At 36.9% G+C, this 18,714-nt stretch overlaps 1 protein-coding gene across 9 annotated transcripts in view; it reads left to right on the top strand.

Annotated features, from left to right (window-relative positions):
• The window catches only part of LOC136834617 (rhodanese domain-containing protein CG4456-like), a 52,443-nt gene extending 36,870 nt beyond the window's left edge, over positions 1 to 15,573 (top strand). For 7 of the 9 annotated variants that reach the window (XM_067097199.1, XM_067097240.1, XM_067097236.1 and 4 more), the window contains 3 exons: positions 5,917 to 6,036; positions 9,538 to 9,703; positions 12,569 to 15,573. In XM_067097199.1, coding sequence (XP_066953300.1) covers positions 5,917 to 6,036; positions 9,538 to 9,703; positions 12,569 to 12,641 — 359 coding nt within the window. In that variant the 3' untranslated portion in view covers positions 12,642 to 15,573. The remainder of the gene's footprint in view (positions 1 to 5,916; positions 6,037 to 9,537; positions 9,704 to 12,568) is intronic. The other 2 variants (XM_067097249.1, XM_067097245.1) reach the window with 2 other exon arrangements.
• Positions 15,574 to 18,714: the final 3,141 nt, after the last annotated feature.

Raw genomic sequence — 18,714 nt, 5'->3', positions numbered from 1 at the left:
ATTTCTGGGGAGGGGCCCGTGTCACCCGGTGACCCACCCTTGTTTTTCATTCTTTCCCTCCCATGGTAAACATCATTCTGGTGGGGTGGGTGCTAACATGGAATGCGACTAGCGTTGCCTTGTGTACAGTCCGCGAGTAGTGCATGGGCTTGTATCAGCACCTCTCTCGTTGGGACTTTTGACATTGGGAATCTTTATAGGGCAGGGTCCCGTGATTAAGACAATCTCACCCTTTACCATACACGACTCCATTTCTTGAGCTCGCTCTGGGGTAGTAACCCCAGCTTTACATTTAGCTTTTCTCTGGTATCTAGCAATGGAATTACCTAGAAATAAGTGCTGAATGGACTATTTCACCGGGTGACACGGGCCCTCCTCAGAAATAGATTTTTCCTTTGTCAAAATCCTTTATATTATATATATATATATATATATATATATATATATATATATATATATATATATATATATATATATATATATATATATATCTATATCTATATCTATATCTATATCTATATCTATATCTATATATATCTATATATATCTATATCTATATCTATATCTATCCCTATATTATTATATATGTCCCTGCCTCAGTTATCGGCGATCCGCCTTTATGGACGACAATAACCGGATTTTCAACACCGATCTCCAGCTATCAGCGCTGATAACCGGGAATTGGCACCATCCCTGCAAAAAAGTGGGGAGCACTGTATTATGCTTTTTAATGCATTTTTACATTGATATTGTTTTTCATATAAACATTTTAGAATAGTAAAAATGTAGAATAAGAAAAGATGAAAGAATTATTCTTTTGTATGCTCTGTAGGGGGTTAGTGCCATCAGTGCACCTCATGTGGTGTGCTGTAGGCATTCCTGAAGGTTCTTTGTGGTGTCCCTTGGGCCCCTAGCTGCAACCCTGTTCATTCCTTTTATTGTACCTCTGTTCAAATTCTCTTTCTTGCATCTTACTTTCCACCCTCTCCTAACACTTGATTCATAGTGTAACAGCAAGGTTTCCTCCTGTTACACCTTTTAAACCTTGTTACTGTCAATTTCCATTTCAGTGCTGAATGATCTCATAGGTCCCAGTGCTTGGCTTTTCGCCTAAATTCTATGATACGAATATTCTTCTATTCTTTCATATGTAGGCAAACTTTCTATATATTCATCTATAAACTTGTTGGCAAATCTGTTACTGCTGCAATATGCTCCATAACTTCATCAAAAATCTTCTAAAAAGTTTTTTGATGAAGTTATGGAGCATATTGCAGCAGTAGCAGATTTGCCAACAGTACTGAACAATAAATTTCACACCTTAGGATGAAGAAAAAGTAAAGCAACTCCTCTCTGTGTTGGTTACTGTCCAGTCACTTGGCAGTGCAATGCTCGAATCTAAATTATGGTTTTCTTCAGAATCGGATAAATCTTATCCAGCCTATTTTAGAGGTTTTTGAGCTGCTACTCTGGGTCTCATAGTCATCATCAGTCTCTGCATCAAGTAGTGATAATATCTCTTCAGGCAAAAGATTTTTCTTTCAGTTTGAAACGCTCACTATGGGGGATAAATCGGATCAAAACAAAAAAAATGTCATTCATCAGTGAAAGCCTGAAGTCTACTGGGAGATGAGAGGCAGATGTCCTCTGTCAGACTGTCTTTCCCATCAAAAAAAGTTGCCATTTACCCCAAATTTAGCTCATAGTATTACCAAATGATGTTCGTACAGTTTATATGAGAGTTAAATGTATTTCTGAGCTTGATCAGTGCATGTTATTGCGTTGAAGTGGTGTAATGTGGGATGTGGGCGACCAAGATATGCTGATGGTGATGCTTAACAGTTTAAGTAAATGTAGTGAATCACCTCCTGGACTGTATGATATAACATATTCAGTGATTAAGCATACCCCCAGAATTACCAGATTTTTTATATTAAGCCTTATTAACAGAATTTTCCACGAATATATCTTCCCTAAGCTATGGGAGATGTTAAAATTACTGCCATTCGTGAAACCAGGGAATGACTCATTCAAGACGGAGAATTATAGTCCCATTGCACCGACATTATGTTGATGCAAGATCATGGAAAAATTGGTGAACACACATTTGGTGTGCTACTTGGAACATGGTAAATATCTTTCGCCTTTTCAGTGTGGTTTTCAAAGTATGCACTCCACAACTGATTATTTGATTCAAATGGAATCTTTTAATACGTGAAGCTTTTATTAACAAACAGCATCATGTCTCTGTTTTCTTTGGTCTCGAGAAGGCTTACGCTATAACATGGAGATATGGCATTCTGAGGGTTCTTTATGAATGTAACCTGATAGACAATTTGCCTCTTTTTATCAAGGCCTTTTTAAAAAATAGATATTTCGTGTTCAGGTTGGAGCAATGATGTCAGATCTATTCAGCCAAGAAGGAAGTGCTCTAAGTGTAACCTTGTTCACTTTAGCAGTCAGTGGGGTATCCAAAATAATGGATTTAGGTTTCAGCTAGTAAAACAATAACCATGGACTTTTGCTGTACAAGAGAATTCCATCCTGATCCAGATCTGTTCATACATGGGCAGAGAATTCCATGTGTTGGTGAAATAAGGTTTCTTGGGTTGATTTTTGGTAGCAAGGTTACTTGGATTCCACATCTGAAATATATTAAGACAAAATGCTTGAATGTCCTGCAAGTTCTGACCCACACTTCGTGGGTTGCTGACCGAACTCCGATATTGAGACTATACTAAGCCTCTCTCTTTTCAAAATTAACTTATGGCTGTGAAGTGTACACCTCAGCAAAGCCTAATAGCCTTAAAATGCTTCATTCAATTCATCATGGAGGAGTAAGATTGTCTACAGGGGCATTTAAATCATCTCCCACTGAGAGCATGATACTGGTGAGTTGACTCTGGATCTTCATTACCAACGTCTGCTGGTTCGGAGCTGGTACAGATTTCAGAGGCTCCCTAAGTCCTTAATCAGTATTTGTATGAAAGGCATTGGCAGTTTATGAAAATCACCCCAAGCAATTTCAACCATTTGCTTTTAGCGTAAAATATATAACCAGGCAATTAAACATGACAAGGATGAAGATTTTGCCAGCTAGGTATTTAGTTAGCTCCCCTGGAACATTCCAGCTGTAAAATTCTGTATATATTTTAATTTAGCAAAAGCAGAAATGTCCAGTGAGGCAATGAAATCAATATTTTTAGATCATTCCTCCCAATATATCTCTGTAACAGTTTTCACGGATGGCTCAAAGTCAGATGCTCACATCGGGTTTGTGGTGGCCTTCCCTTATGTAGAAAGAAGTGGGAGGTTATCATATGTTGCATCTATATGTATAGCAGAATTACATGCAATTTTAAAGGCCTTAAAGGAAATTTTAACTCAGAATGGAAATAGTTTCTGTGCATGTTGTGACTCAAGAAATGTTCTGCAGTCTTTAGAATCTTTTAATTCTTTAAACCCACTGATTTTAGAGATACTGTATTGGAATGAATGCTGTTAGTGAAGAGAAGAGGTAAAGAAGTAGATTTTTGCCAGGTGCCTTCCCATGTTGGGGTGGGTGGGAATAAGCAAGCTGATTAACTTGCTAAGTCAGCAGTCACCTCCCCATAACCCAGAAGATGCTGAACAGCATATCAGGATGTATATCCTCTTGTAGGTCAGAGAATAAAAAGCCTTTGGCAGTCTCTTGGGGAAGGAATTGAAATAAACCAAAAGATGCGCAGTGCGCAGTATTACATCAGCAGTCTCCTTGGTCATATCTCTATATGCCAAAGAGACAAGAAACGATGTTTTTCAGGCTAAGGATTGGACATACAAGATTGACTCATGGGTTCTTGATGTCAAGTGAAAATTCCCCATTGTACAATGACCGTATTGTGCCCTTGACTGAAAGACATTTGTTGGTCAAGTGTCCAAGTCTTGGGAATATAAAACACAAGTTCCTCTCTTGGGGAAGTGACAGAGACGGACATTTTATCCTCGCTAAGATTCTCGGTGAGGATTGTAATACTGTATAGAGCAGCTATATATCTTTGTTTAGGGAAGTGTGCCTCCTCAACAAAATTTAGACCATATGCATATACAGTGTGTGTGTGTATGCATAGTGTATATGTATTTACAGATATGAATGTACATATATTTTTAGATATTTGTTATATGAAACTTCATTTCAACTTTTTTATTTGTTTAGCTTTTTAGTAGTTTCCTATTTAATTTTATGGCGTCAATAACCTAGATGATGTTATGCCAGTTTTAATAGCCACAAATCAATCTGTCATTCTCTGGCCATCTCAGTTGAGCTGAGTGTTTCTTATCTTATCGACCACTTGAAGGCAATGAGGGGTCATCCTCTTACTGCCTCAATCATTGACTGTGACGAATTCGATGATCACAGTCTCCGCTGGCTAGATTACTACCCTCACCTCACTGGTTACCCCCCATGTGTCTTTGGTGATGTGTCCCTAGGTGCTGCCTTCGACCTCATCCTTGGGGAAGGTCCTCCTCCACTCCTGGTTTTCTGCACTGACCTTTGCTGTGCTTGGGGTGAAGAGGAAGTCGAAAAAGAGGGGAAGGAAGTCATCGTTGTCATCTTCGCCGTCTTCGTGGTCGTCAAGTGGTGTCACCTCCTCCCCTTCCTCTTCCAAAGCTAGTAAGCATAGGAAGAAAAAGTTTGCTTCATCTCCCCGCAGGAAGTCCTCTGCTGCAGAGAGCTGATGGGTCTCTTGCTAGCAGTATCACAAGTACCACTGTACCCGTTGTTGAGCGCGAGGGCCTTATGCAACCGCTACCCGGGTTTTTTCAGATCCCCAGCATACCAGTACTATCCTCAGTAGCACCTCTACCATGGCTGGCAAGGGTTCCAGGTCTACAGACCTGGGCCGAACTGCCAGCACAGCCCAGCAAGAGGTGAGAAGAGAGCGGGCAGGTGCTCCCTCACCCCCTCCCTCTTTTCAAAGAGAGCAGCATATTGGGATATTGACCCAGCCCACCCAGGCCGGTCACCCAGACCAAGCTAGAGTCATCTCCTACTGTAGAAGCTCCAGCTTCTCGGAAGACTGGAGCACACTCAGGGGACAGCCCCTGACCTGTGCGGATGTCATAACCATGGGTTGGCAGCCACCCGTGGCCTCGCTAACCTAGCAAGACTTTAGTCATTGACAGGTTGGGCAAGGGTGCTCGGGGTCCCCCACCTATCCCCTCTGCCTCCTCAGGGTTTTCTGTGAGCCAGGAGCTGGATGGGTCTGGGGATTCAGGACTAGGACTGTTCTCTATCCCATTCCAGCCCCACCAGTTTTTTCAGAGAGCACCCAGACTTCTCCCACCAATTGGTAAGTCTCCTAGGTAAAGAACGAAGGCTTATATGTATAGAAGCAAATAGCAAATTTTGAAAGTAATTTGTATTTTTGAAATTTGTATTTTTCATAACATACAAACCTGAAGTTATTTAAATAAATGGCTCACTCTGGTACCTTGGCCGGAAGGCAAAGTGGAGTGCATACTGACAGGTGGGCGCGGCAGCCCCCTACCTGTCAGTAATTTACGACCTGTACTGAAAGTTAAATGACTGTTCCAGTTAGCATTTACAAGCTAAATCCCCATGTAAAAAACTTGAGGTTTGTCTGTTAGGAAAAATACAAATTACTTTTAAAATTTGCAATTTCATATTTGTAATGAGCCTTATAGAATTTTCTCCTTTTAATGAGCAAGTTTGAATTATGAGTCTTATCATGTTAAGACTGGCAAAGAAAAGCATTGTAAAAGATTATTTTGTATCTTTAAATATTTTTTTTATTTTTAAGGAAAAAGGATTTCATAAATGTGTTGTGTTATTAGCTATCAGGAAAGTGATTTTCCAATGGATTGCTTTTATTTAAATTCTTTTGTGATGGTTCTGTTTTAATATTTTTTCAGATATTGATTATTCTGAATTACAAAGGAAATTAGACTCGGATGAAATAACGTTAATTGATGTCCGTTTGCCCAAAGAACGGTCAGAAGAAGGAATGATTCCAAAATCCAAAAATATTGTTTGTAAGTACAGCTTTTGGGATTAAGTTTTTGAACTGATTTCTAATTGCATATACTGTATATAAACCATGATTCAAGCAGATATTGCCAGTACAAGTATGGAGTGTAGTGAAATAAGCTAGAATTGCATTTATGTGCTTATTACTATATGCTTCAATATGTCCTTACTTAGTAAGTTTAACTTGCTTGATCAATGCTTTACATCTCTCTATGAGAAATGCATTGTTTCCTAGGATTCCCACTTGTAACTATTATTTTGTGTAATGGTGAGGATGTGGAGTATGTGAGTTATCTTTAATTGTTGTGATATACCTACCTTTATGACTCCCAAGTGTTCTTTTTAGATTGTACATTTTGGCATAGTTTGTCTTTTGATCATGATGTCTAACTTCCCTCTTACTAAATTTTAATGTTAAACCAGGTTTGTCCTAACACAACCCCATAAATTTCCAGTTGCTTAGTCCTGCAGTCTGCAACCCTAAAGACACTCCAAAGCAGTGACAACAATGCAACTACCTGAGCTAGGTGTGCATCCAGGATACATGGTGCATTGGTGTGTAGTTAAGTTATTTCCTTTTTGTCTACATAGCAAGTAACATGTATTTTACCTCCAAGCATTGTCTATTCTTCTGTACATATTGCTTAATAAATTTTTTTTGTAATTCATCCTTATATTTGTAATTGATTTATTCAGTGTCAATGGCTTGTACATATTCCTCTTGTTGTTAATAGAAGAAACTAGTTGTCAGTCGGAAGTTCTGGACGTAGTCATTCACATAACCATACAGTAATACAGTGAGCCTAGAAATCTTATGAAGTTTGTCATTAATGTGTCTGCTTTCCATCCAAGTTGCTAGTTTGATAATCTAGCAACTACAGCAAGTACAGGTAGTCCCCAGTTAACGGTGGGCTCGGTTAATGGCGATCCGGTTTTATGGTGCTTGTCTAGCGACGAAAATCTGCAATTTTAGGTGCCGAAAATCGCAGATTTCTACTTATCGACGCCATTAATTGGGTATTGGCACCAATACATACCTAACAGAGGCGCCAATAACCGAAAATTGGCACTTTGGGCGATAAGCCCCGATGATTTTCGGTTAGCGGCGATTTTCGGTTATCATCACACCATGAGAACAGAACCCCGCCGATAACCGGGGACTGCCTCTATGACCAAGCTAGCAGCGCACCTGTCTCCTTTGTTAATGTGTATGCCATGGAACACAAAGCATTATCTTTCACACCCAGTGCATCTGTAAATGGTGACATGTTTAGTACAGAACACTTCCACACTTAACCTGCAACATCTAGCTGTTATGATTCCACTGCTTGCTACACTATTGTCTGTTGTTCTGTACATATTGCTTAATCAGTTTTTTTTGTAATTCATCCTTATATTTGTAATTGATTTATGCAGCATCAATGGCTTGTACATATTCCTCTTTTTGTTAATAGAAGAAACTAATTGTGAGTTGGAAGTTCTTGGTGTAGTCACTCACATAACCATACAATAATACAGTGAGCCTAGAAATCTTATGAAGTTTGTCATTAATGTGTCTGCTTTCCCTCCAAGTTGCTAGATTATCAAACTGCTTACCTGTAAGAACCAGCAAATATGACCAAGCTAGCAGCACACCTGTCTCCTTTGTTAATGTGTATGCCATCGAACACAAAGCATTATCTTTCACACCCAGTGCATCTGTAAATGGTGACATGCTTAGTACAGAACACTGCCACACTTCACCTGTAACATCTAGCTGTTATGATTCCACTGCTTGCTACACCCACTTGTGAACCTATCTCTCCTGTAATGGTGACTTAAGTGCTACTTCCCAGTCGTGATCTACATTTGTTACTGGATATGGCTCATCATTGTGTGTAAAATACATTTGACCACACCCATGCACCTGTACCTGATGATGCATGAACTGTCACCCACTCCGGGGCTTCTTTGTCCCAAGAGAGTAATACAACAAATTTTGACTTAATACTTTTGCACCACTACCATTCTGTAATGATAACAGTTTTTTAAAATTATTTCTTAGACAATGATACCCTTCCAGACTTTTTATACATTTTAGATAAATTTCTGAATAATAGATTTAGTATACTCACATTACAGGTAACTACTGTTCCTAACATGACGTTTTTTGCCAGTCTCCAAGTAATTCTTGATAAATCTTTTTAAAGTACATTCAATAATCTAATTCGATAATATGCACCTGCCATTAATTGTAAATTAATTCAAGTTAATCCTCTAACAATTAAATCGTTATTTAGGTAGAAAGACAAAATTAACTCTCTTATGACTGTAGGCATCGTTTATTTATATCTTGCCTCTAGTGTAGTCAGTGGGAGATAGGTGTGTGCCTCACGCTGCCTGCTGAAAGTTCAGGTTGGTTGTCATGGGGGAGGGGTTAGTTGTAGAACTGGAGTCAGATTATCTAATCCAGTCATAACTGCTAATATAAGGAAACAGAAACCTACCACCACAAGCACATCCACACCGGAAAACAGTATTCTAGTAAAGAGAGGACAAATGACTTGGAACAGGTTGCATTGATTTTATCACTTATAAATATATGAGGCCTTACGTACAATACCCAATTTTCTTGTGGCATTTACTGACTTTTTCATAAGATGATTCTCAAAAGTAAGATGTGAGTCAAAAGTTGCACCAAGAATAGTTAAAGCTTCAGACTCATTCAGCAGAGTCCCATCCACCTGAAGGGGAGGATGGGGTGGAAAAGCTATATGAGATCTGCTAATCAGTAGTGTTTATACTATGTCTTCCTTAAAATATATAGAATCTACTAATCATGGGAGACAAAAGTAAAATGCTAGAGACCTTTTTAAAAACAAGGGGAAGAAACCATCAGGATCTTTCCCAGCTTCTTTTTATTATTATTGTCCAAAAGATGAACACTATCCATATGGAACATGCCAACAGGGGCCATTGACCTGAAATTCAAGCTTCCAAGGAATATGGTGTTCACTAAAAAGAAGTAACAAAAGGTAATGGAAAATAGAGAAAGAAAGAGTTCACTTTTAAAAAATAGAAAGATTAGATTGATAGATAGATATAAGGAGAATTTTATTAGGGTAGTAAATGCATTGCATCTTCACTTGAACTTTCGAAGTTCCAATTGCACAACATCCTCAGGTAGAATTAAGGAAAATTATGTACAAACCATTAACAGTGGATAAATACTGGAAACCTCTTTATGAGTTTGAATGAAATGAGAAATTATGTAGCTATAAGAGCTTAAAATTAACAGATTTCAGGAGCTAAGATAGCGAGAAGTTGTGTGTTGAAGACACACGGAGTGACTTTAAAGGGAATAACTTATCTATCGCTATTTCTTCCAGAGGCACTCTACACACAGATACCTACCTGGTGAGGGTTCTTCTTTTGATATGTCCATAGGGCTCCTAACCACAGGATTAGGCAGATGTAAACTGATGGGTTTGGGTTAAACAAATATTTATATGTTAATTCTTTTGCAGTAGAGGCACTAGGACCTATTATATTGTTTCCTGATGAGAAGTTTACAAAGAGATTTGGCTTCAAGAAACCAGCACTCGACGATCCAATCGTTGTATCATGTCTTGGTGGTATTCGAGCCAGAACTGCTCAGTTGGCCATGATGGGAGTAGGTTACAATAATGTCAGGTAAGTGGCATAATTATGGGTAGGGCTAATACTGTTATGGTTAATTATTCTTTGTTACAAGATATTTAAATTTAGTTACCTTAAAACTCCCGAGTAACCATTTAAGAAAGTATTGAAACTTCAGCTCCTCATAACTTTTTTAATGGATGTTATGTATTTGAGCAGGAAAATTTTTGTAAAAGAAAAAATTCTTCAGAAAAGGATAGTGAATTTAGCCTTCTCATATTTTCAGACAGTCCAAACTATTCTTTTAAAACTCCAAGAGCTTTATGTATCTTTTAGTTGTCATTGCTTGACCACAAACACAAACCCATCACTCACATATTGTTGTCTTTTTTTAGTATACAGAAGACTTTTAGTATCTCTGTGATTGTACCTCATGAATCCATAGCTCTTCATCATTTAATGACCTCATTGTCCTTGTTTTTGCAGTGGTTGACAGCTGAGCAGAATTATCCAGGTTTTGGCATTTTTCATGATTGCCTTATAGTATTCAAATCACTCCATTCATCTCATTTTATTTCACTTAGCCCATTTATTCTCTTCAATTCACATTCCTTATCATTAAAGTGACAATTGAATTAGTGCTAACTATGTCATTTGGTATAGGACCCACAACACCATTTTGAAGGGTCATTAACAAGAACTGTTGTAAATACACTGATTGCTTTTTTGAGAAAGTATGATTTCATTTCAGCTAGCAAGTTCAAATGTTTTATTGGGAATTTATTGTCATTTATTTTTTCTTAATATTTTGGATTTATGAATCTGAAGAGTTGACTACAGTAGTTGATGAGGGGCTACTTATCCAACTGATTTCTGAAGACAATTTGGATTCAGCTAATATATACATCAAAATCCCTTATAACCAACACCCTTGGGACTAAAGGGTTGCCAGTTATTTGAGATGTCTTAAAATGCTATACACTCATTTTTTCATTCATTATCAGAAAATAATACTTATTTTCTGTTTGACCATTGAATAAGTCCTTTTGTCCACTCAAACATCAGCTGTGATGGTATTTTGAAGAGTGCTTAAATTCATAATCCAGTACAGCAGATGACAAACAAACACATACACACAGAAAAATACTGAAATTATACACTTCCTGCATTACATAAACATCAAGGAAGAGAGAGAGAGAGAGAGAGTTTGCTGTAAGTGCTTAGTTTACTACTAAATGGCACATATGCACGCAGGCTGTTTGTAGTTTAGTAGAACTGGCTGATTGGCAGTTAGGATCAGTAGGTTTATTCGTTTGCTTGAGAAAAAAAGAGAGAGAAAAATCTGGTACATGGAAAGGCAAAAACCAAATGTATAAATTTGGCATTTCTCTAGAAAGAAGTAAACACTCATTCTCTCCTGTGTGACATCCATTACTTTCTACTGTCATTACCTGTAGGGTCATATCAGGTAGCAGTCCTTAACTGCTTGCAGCATCTGTCATGGAGAATATTACATACCATATATACTCATGTATCATGCTACTTTTGAAGACCTAATCTTGAAGCTACAGTAATTTTAAGGGGGTTGCATCGTACATGAGATATAAAATGAGCATATGCTTTGCTTCACTGTATCCAATAGTATTTTATGTATTCTCATATTACTATTGTATCATAAAATACAAACATAGCGATCAATGTTTTAGTTTGAAAATCATCTGAGGCCGATTACGAGGTAACTTTATTTTGCCATATTTAATTCAGAGCGGTTTTCTTGCTTCCATTTAGCGTAAATGAATCTCTAGATAAGTACTCTATTTGTATGGGACAAGATTATTTTTCATTATAGTGTACAAAGTGTTTTTAAGTCGAAATATGACTTAAATACGTCTCGTTATGAAATAAATTTAGTTATTTTTTCTTTAATAGATGGCATTGGGGCATGCTTTATTGTGTAAAAAATCAACAGATTCCATTCGATATTTTCACTGGATTTCATCATAATGCGAGCTTTACGTATTTATCTTTTATCAGCGTGAAAACAACAGTTAAATGTGTTCTTTCATGACCAGTAGTTTTGATTAAAATACTTTTCTCTCCAATTTTATTTACAGTCTAGCATATTGAAGTTACTGAAGTTTCATCCATGTTGATGCTGCACAATAATTTATAGTCATTAGCAGCTTGGACATTGTTTTCTCAGCTTCAGCTACAACATACAGCTTAAATTTAGCAGTATATTTCCTTGCCGATCTTGTCTCCATAGCGAAAAATAATTTTTTAAGGGTGAAAATTTTGGGATCGCAAGATACGGAAGATTGCGTGTTACACAAGTATATAATTAAATATATAATTAACTATCACTATCATGTCATCTACTATATTGGAAGCATCAGGATACAAACTTCACCTTCATGTGTGTGTGTGTTTTAGCAAAGGATATAGGCATCAGTGACTTTGGTGTTAGGATTCCAGACAACTTCAGATCATATCAAATCTTCTTTCCCTCCCCCACTATGAGCTCAACTTGCACCAGCCTGCATGTGTTAGATATGTCTTACTTGGTACAACAGTGCAGTCCTTTTCTTTGATGTCATATTAATAAAAAATATTTTTGTTTCTGTTTCTCCACTTTATGCTTTTAATTTTTTCTTTTGGGAAGGAAAGCAAAAACAGAATGCATAGATATACAAAATTAGAGATGACAAGGTGACTATCAGCAATACTCCAGGAACTTGGGAGTTATGTGAATAACTATGATATGAGTTTGTGTCTCAATTCCTGTTTTGGATCCAACTTCTTTAGCCTCGAAGGCTAATTCAGTGCCAAAGAACAAATTTCATGGCTATGTCAGATTAATTGTGGGAGCTGAACTTAGCAATGTTTTGATTTCACTCTAATCTGCTTGTATTTTTTCAGGGTGTATGTTGGATCATTTGAAGATTGGGTTGCAAAAGGTGGCCCTGTTGTTTATCCTGAACCAGATTCTTAATGGTTTGTAATGTAGTGTTTTTGTACAGTGTTTCAGTAGTTCTTGCTTATATATTCGTGTGATGTACAATTTTTTTGCCTATGAAATATTTTCTCCATTAAATATAAAAAAATAAATAGGACATGATTAGTAATTCATCATAAGTAGCTTCCGAAGTGCAATTTTGAAAATCACTTGTTGCAGAGCGAGAGAGGCAAGTTGTTTTGTTTGGGGAGATGCTGAATTTTGAATTTTGTTCAATGCTATTTTCATGAAGTGCTGGCAGGTGCCACACATTCAATCCTGAGCATGGCATAATGCTGCGTCAAGTGATAATAGAGCCTTTACTTCGTGAATCTTCAACTCAGTTGCGAACAGTGGTTATGGGAAGTGAATGTGAATGTGTACAGTGTGGCAGCATTCAAATAACTGAAGTGTTAAGAACATTATTATATCTCCCAAGTGCATTGCCAGTGTGTTTTGTGTTAACCTGTTAAGCGGCACCGACATATCCCAGCCACATTCAGTGGAGTGCACGTCCTCCCTCTGTCAAGGCTGAGACTGCACAGTTCAAGCTTAGAAATAGACTACTTTTATATAAATTGTAGGAACATCATTTAGCAACACTATGGGCTAAATTAGCAGTAAACATTAGATATTTTTGTAACAGAAAGATAGTCTGGCATAGGACATCTACCTCATCTCCCAGTAGACTTCAGGCATTCATAGATAAACGATTGATTTTATTTTTGTTTTCATCCCATTTATCTCCCATAATGAGCGTTCCAAAGCAAAAGAATAAACCTTTTGCCTGAGGAGATATTCTCACAACTTGATGAAAAGACTGATGATGACTATGAGACTCACAGTAGCAGCTGTGAAGCCTCAAACATAGACAATGAAGATGATTTATTTGATTCTGAAGAAAACCTTAATTTAGATTCGAGCACCACATTGCCAAGTGACTGGGCAGTAACAGGTAATGAGAGGAATCCCTTTGCTTTTCGTTTACCCAAAGGTTTGAAATTTGTAGTTCAGGACAAGGAGGACCTTGTGGAATTTTTTGATGATGAAGTCATGGAGCACATTGTAACAGAAACCAACAGATTTGCCAACCAGTTTCTAAAGGAATATATGGAAAGTTTGCCTAGAAATTCATGTGCACTAAAATAGTATGACACAGATGTAAATGAAATGAAACTATTTATTGCTCTACTGATTTTGCAAGGCATTGGCTCTAAGTCAGAGATATCAATGTATTTTTCAACAAGAGAAAGTGTCTCTTCTCCTTTTTTTTGTAAAGTAATGAATGTGTGTAGGTTGGATTTGATACAAAATTTTTGCATTTAGTTGATAATGCTACCATTGTAGATGTACCAGAATGAAAGTTAGCTAAAATCAAACCATTCACTGATATTATTTTTAAAAAGTTTATGAACAATTAAATTCCTGATAAGAACATCAGTACAGGCAGTCCCCGGCTTACGACGGGGGTTCCGTTTTTACGCTGCGTCATAAACCGAAAATCGTCGTAAACCGAAAAATTGTCGAAAATCGTCAAAAATCCGGAGAAAATCTTACTTTTAATGCTTTGGGTGTATTGAAATCGATGTAAACTACATTTTTATTGAGTTTTTCATCAAAAAAACCTCCAAATTTTTTTATTCTTCCGTTTCGGAGCCATATTTCTTTCGTCGGATCGGCGTACAACGCGTCGTAACCCTGGAACATGCATCATAAACGGAAATAATTTCTGATGAATATATTTGAAAAGCGTCGTAACCTTGGGACGTCGTAAGCTGGACCTGTCGTAAACCGGGGACTGCGTGTATTGAGGAAGATGGAAAGGCAATCTATCAGAGCTACAACATATATCAACTGAGCATAACTGCTTCGGTGTGAAATTTTGGGAACTTTGTAAAAGTGCTACAGGCTATATTTGGAACTTTTTCATGTATGCAGGTGCAGATGCATCATATAGTGAAAAATATATGGATCTTCCTATGTCTCCTAGGATTGTTTTCACTCTCATAAACCCTCTTTTAGAGAAGGAATATTGTTTGTTTATTGGCATTTTTTTTTTCACATTTAGAATTAGCAGATGCACTTGTTGATAAAGAAACAGATTGCATCGAAACATTAGAAAGGGTGTTCTTAAAAAAATAAAAGAAACTAAATTGAAAAAAGGTGAAAAAATAGCTGTATATCAGAATAAATCAATGGTACTGAGATGGAAGTATAAGAAGGATGTAATTGTTCTGAGCACATTACATGATGATTTTATGAAGAAAGTGATGACTAGGCGAGGAAAGGATGTAGTAAAACCAAAAGCAGTGCTGGATTATAATTCACAAATTCACAATCTATCAGATAATCTTTTATGTCAGTTTTCAGCTGCACGAAACAGGTTGAAGAAATATTTTAAGAAAGTTTTTAGACATGTTAGGTATGTCAGTACTAAATTCTTATATAGCCTACTACAAGGCCCTTGGTGGTAAGATAATAAGACGTGAGTTTATTTTGAGGCTAATGTTAGACATGTCAGTACTAAATTCTTATATAACCTACTACAAGGCCCTTGGTGGGAAGATAATAAGACATGAGTTTATTTTGAGGCTAAGTGAAAAACTGATAACAGTCTATGCAGGATGACTACCTGGCCCAACTGTTGCAGTAGATAGACCCCCACACCTTTTAGCAAAACCCTCTTGACTATTCGGCAGACATTTTCCTGACTATTGTCCTCCTACTCGTAAATAAGGAAAGGTCTATTAGATCTAGTGCTCAGTGATGTAAAAACACCAAAAGAAAGGAAAGTTCATTTTGGTGTGAAGACTGCGAAGTTGGTTTGTGTGTGGTTTCATGTTTCAGGGAATGGCATACAAAAGAACAGTCTTTTTCCCTATTGTTTCATGCATGTAATCTTTGGGAAATAGAAATGCAAAATAAATTCTTTCTTCTTTTCTTATCCTACATTATTTAATATCCTAATATGTTTACACAAAAAGCAATATCAATGTAAATAAGAACACATACAAAAGCATAAAACTAGCATAGACCGAATGACCGGTATGCGAGCAAGAAAATGTGACTGTGGGAGCAGTATACATCTCCCATAAGTGACACTTGACAGGTTAAAGAGCTTGGTTTTAAGCTCCAGCTTTACATTGTATGTGGTAGCAGTTAAGGACAAAGTGCCAATGACATCACCAAGGCACTAGGGAGCCCATGTTGGTGAAGTCTGTGGCTCCTCGGATGAAGTGTATACAATTGCCTTGAATTAAAATGCATCTTCCTTGTTTGCAAATAGGATCACCAAAATACTTGACTTAGTTGTGGAGGAGATGGAGAGGCTTTTTCATTGGGGTTTAGGATATGAATGAACCAATGAAGTTAGTTGATGGAAATCATACCTGTTAGCCAATTTCAAAGATTTGAGTTGGAGGACCAGTTTACACAGGAAGATTTGTTGTAAATGATGGGTGGTATGAGGCTTTTGAGAAGGAAACCTGTTTGCTTATGACACAAACTGCAAGTATCAATAAAGTGGCTGCCAAAGTATTCTCAAAGTTCCTAAAGCAGTCCCTGTGTGACAATGGTTATTGCACCAGGCAAGCTTTGAACGTTGGCAAGACAGGCCTCTCTTTTGGAAGAGGAAGACTCATTGCCCCAAGTAAAGAGGGTTCCATTTGGCCTCAAGGCTGCCAAAGACCTTATGAAAGAATCCAAGGGCATTGAATAACATCAACATCTCCAACAGGTTCCTCCTTGTTGGTAATGATCCAAATCATGTGATAGTCATGAATGACTAATGCAAACACTCAGGGGTTGTTATTGTCTACCAGAACTATGTTATGCATCCAGCCCAAGGAGCAAGGAATCATTTTGCATTTAGTGCCAACTGTGAGGGGGGGGTTTCACGAGACTTTTCGCAGCAGGCCAGATAACAGAAAATGACGAGCTCAGGCTGCATAACCATTTTGTACAATACAACACAGTGAATGCACAAAAAATAAAGACAACCAACATATTTACCAATACACAAAATATGCAAAAATAAAGATAACAAACTTGTTTATTTACCAAAAAGTTGTCAAAGAAGGCAACGTTAGCAATAAGATAGTTATATAACACTCAGTGCTGACATATCAGAATCTCACAAACTAAGCAGCAAGAAAGGTTAGTGAGATTTGTGAAATGCATTTAGCCTTTAATAAATCATCAATATTTGGTTTGGAATTGCTGCAGCCAACCAAGATAATTGCTTTCCAATATTCACCAGTCAACCTTGTTTGATTTGCTGACTTAACATACATCATTTTTTAAAATGTTTGCTCACAGACATAAGTACTTCCAAATGCTGATTCCATACCGGAGGCAAATTCTTCAACTTTGAAAACTCATCATCAGGTAAGCAGCGATAAAATAAAACTAGTTTTTCTTCTCTATGCTTCTCTTTCAATAAGTCTTTTGCGTGAAGTCAATGAGCTTCAACTGTAGTTCAACTGGCATGTCGTCAAGGTTACAATCAAACAGATTCTGGAACAGAAGAATTCCACTTTAAATTCTGTTGAGATCTGAAAATCTAAAAAAAAATGTTTATTTAAGTCACGAATAATCTTCGGAAACTTGAGGTTCACATCATCTGCGATTCCAGCGTGAAACTTTCAAACGCTGAAAATAGAGAAACTTCCTCGTTCCAGTTGTGCTTCAAACAGTGATAGCCTTCTCTGAAACCTTTTGATAATTCTGTAGAGATCACAGATAAGGTTATACTTTCTCTTAAGTTTTAGTTTCAATTCATTCATGTGGGATGTGACATAAACCAAAAATGACAACTTTGACAGCCAGGTAGAGAAAAATATCTCTATCTCTTTGGAGCTTACAAAAACCAAACAGGACTTTACTGCAGCTGAGCCACCTCACCACTGTGTGATGAGACAAGTCACGGAATTCAGAATCAATTTCTTCAAGAAAAGCCTGGAACTGTCAGTGTTGTGATTAAGTACATGACCATGAGTGACGTTCTCCACAGAAATGACTGGTTTCGGTACGCAAGAAATATTGTAAGTCTTTCCCACACAGTGTTTGCTGATGCAGAATGCAGTGTATAAACAGAGCACCCTGGAGTTGAAGATTTACTTAAATAGAATTCATAGATTTAAGTCACTGGGGAGTCAAACTTGTTTTGGTTCTAATGTTTAAAGGGAAATCTAACCATACGTGGGATATTGACGTCTTTTTAAAGGAATAGATCAGCTGTAGACATAAAACTAATGCGCACCAATTTTGACTTCTATTTATGCATTAGTTGTAATAAAACAACAAAGTTCTGGATTAAAATAATGATCTACTAACCATGGAAACAAATACCTCAAATCTGGGAAACCTTGTTTCACCCACTCAGAATTTAGGGCAGTGCTGTGCAACTAGGCTCGTGGCGTGTCTGAAGTCTACCAATTTCATGACTTTCATTTGAGAGCCACCACCCTTCCTCGAACACTGGTTGCGAGGCTGTTTTTGTCTGTGCTCTCTGTTATTTGTGGGTTGAACATTTCCCAAGTTTAATCACTGGAGAAACTGAGGAACTTCTGAACAATTAGGAAACATCTTTAGTGGGAGATGAGGTAATGCAACTGTAACAGCTGTTGCTGTTTTGTATAAAGGTAAGTCTGGTTCTGTATACACGTAGGGCTGCTTTCAGATTGAGATTTTTATGCTAAATTTGTGTTTATAAAGCATAAACAGGACAAAGAGAGTCTTGGTGACCTCTCATTGTTTTGTATATATATATATATATATATATATATATATATATATATATATATATATATATATATATATATATATATATATTTTATATATATATATATATATATATATATATATATATATATATATATATATATATATATAAATGGATGTATGTGTGTGCCAGCACAACTCTGAAATATATATATATATATATATATATATATATATATATATATATATATATATATATATATATATATAAATGGATGTATGTGTGTGCCAGCACAACTCTGAAATATATATATATATATATATATATATATATATATATATATATATA

Source organism: Macrobrachium rosenbergii, chromosome 4 (genome assembly GCF_040412425.1).
Source record: "Macrobrachium rosenbergii isolate ZJJX-2024 chromosome 4, ASM4041242v1, whole genome shotgun sequence".
NCBI classification, from domain to species: Eukaryota; Metazoa; Arthropoda; class Malacostraca; order Decapoda; family Palaemonidae; genus Macrobrachium; species Macrobrachium rosenbergii.
This window is presented reverse-complemented; position numbering and strand designations above follow the sequence as displayed.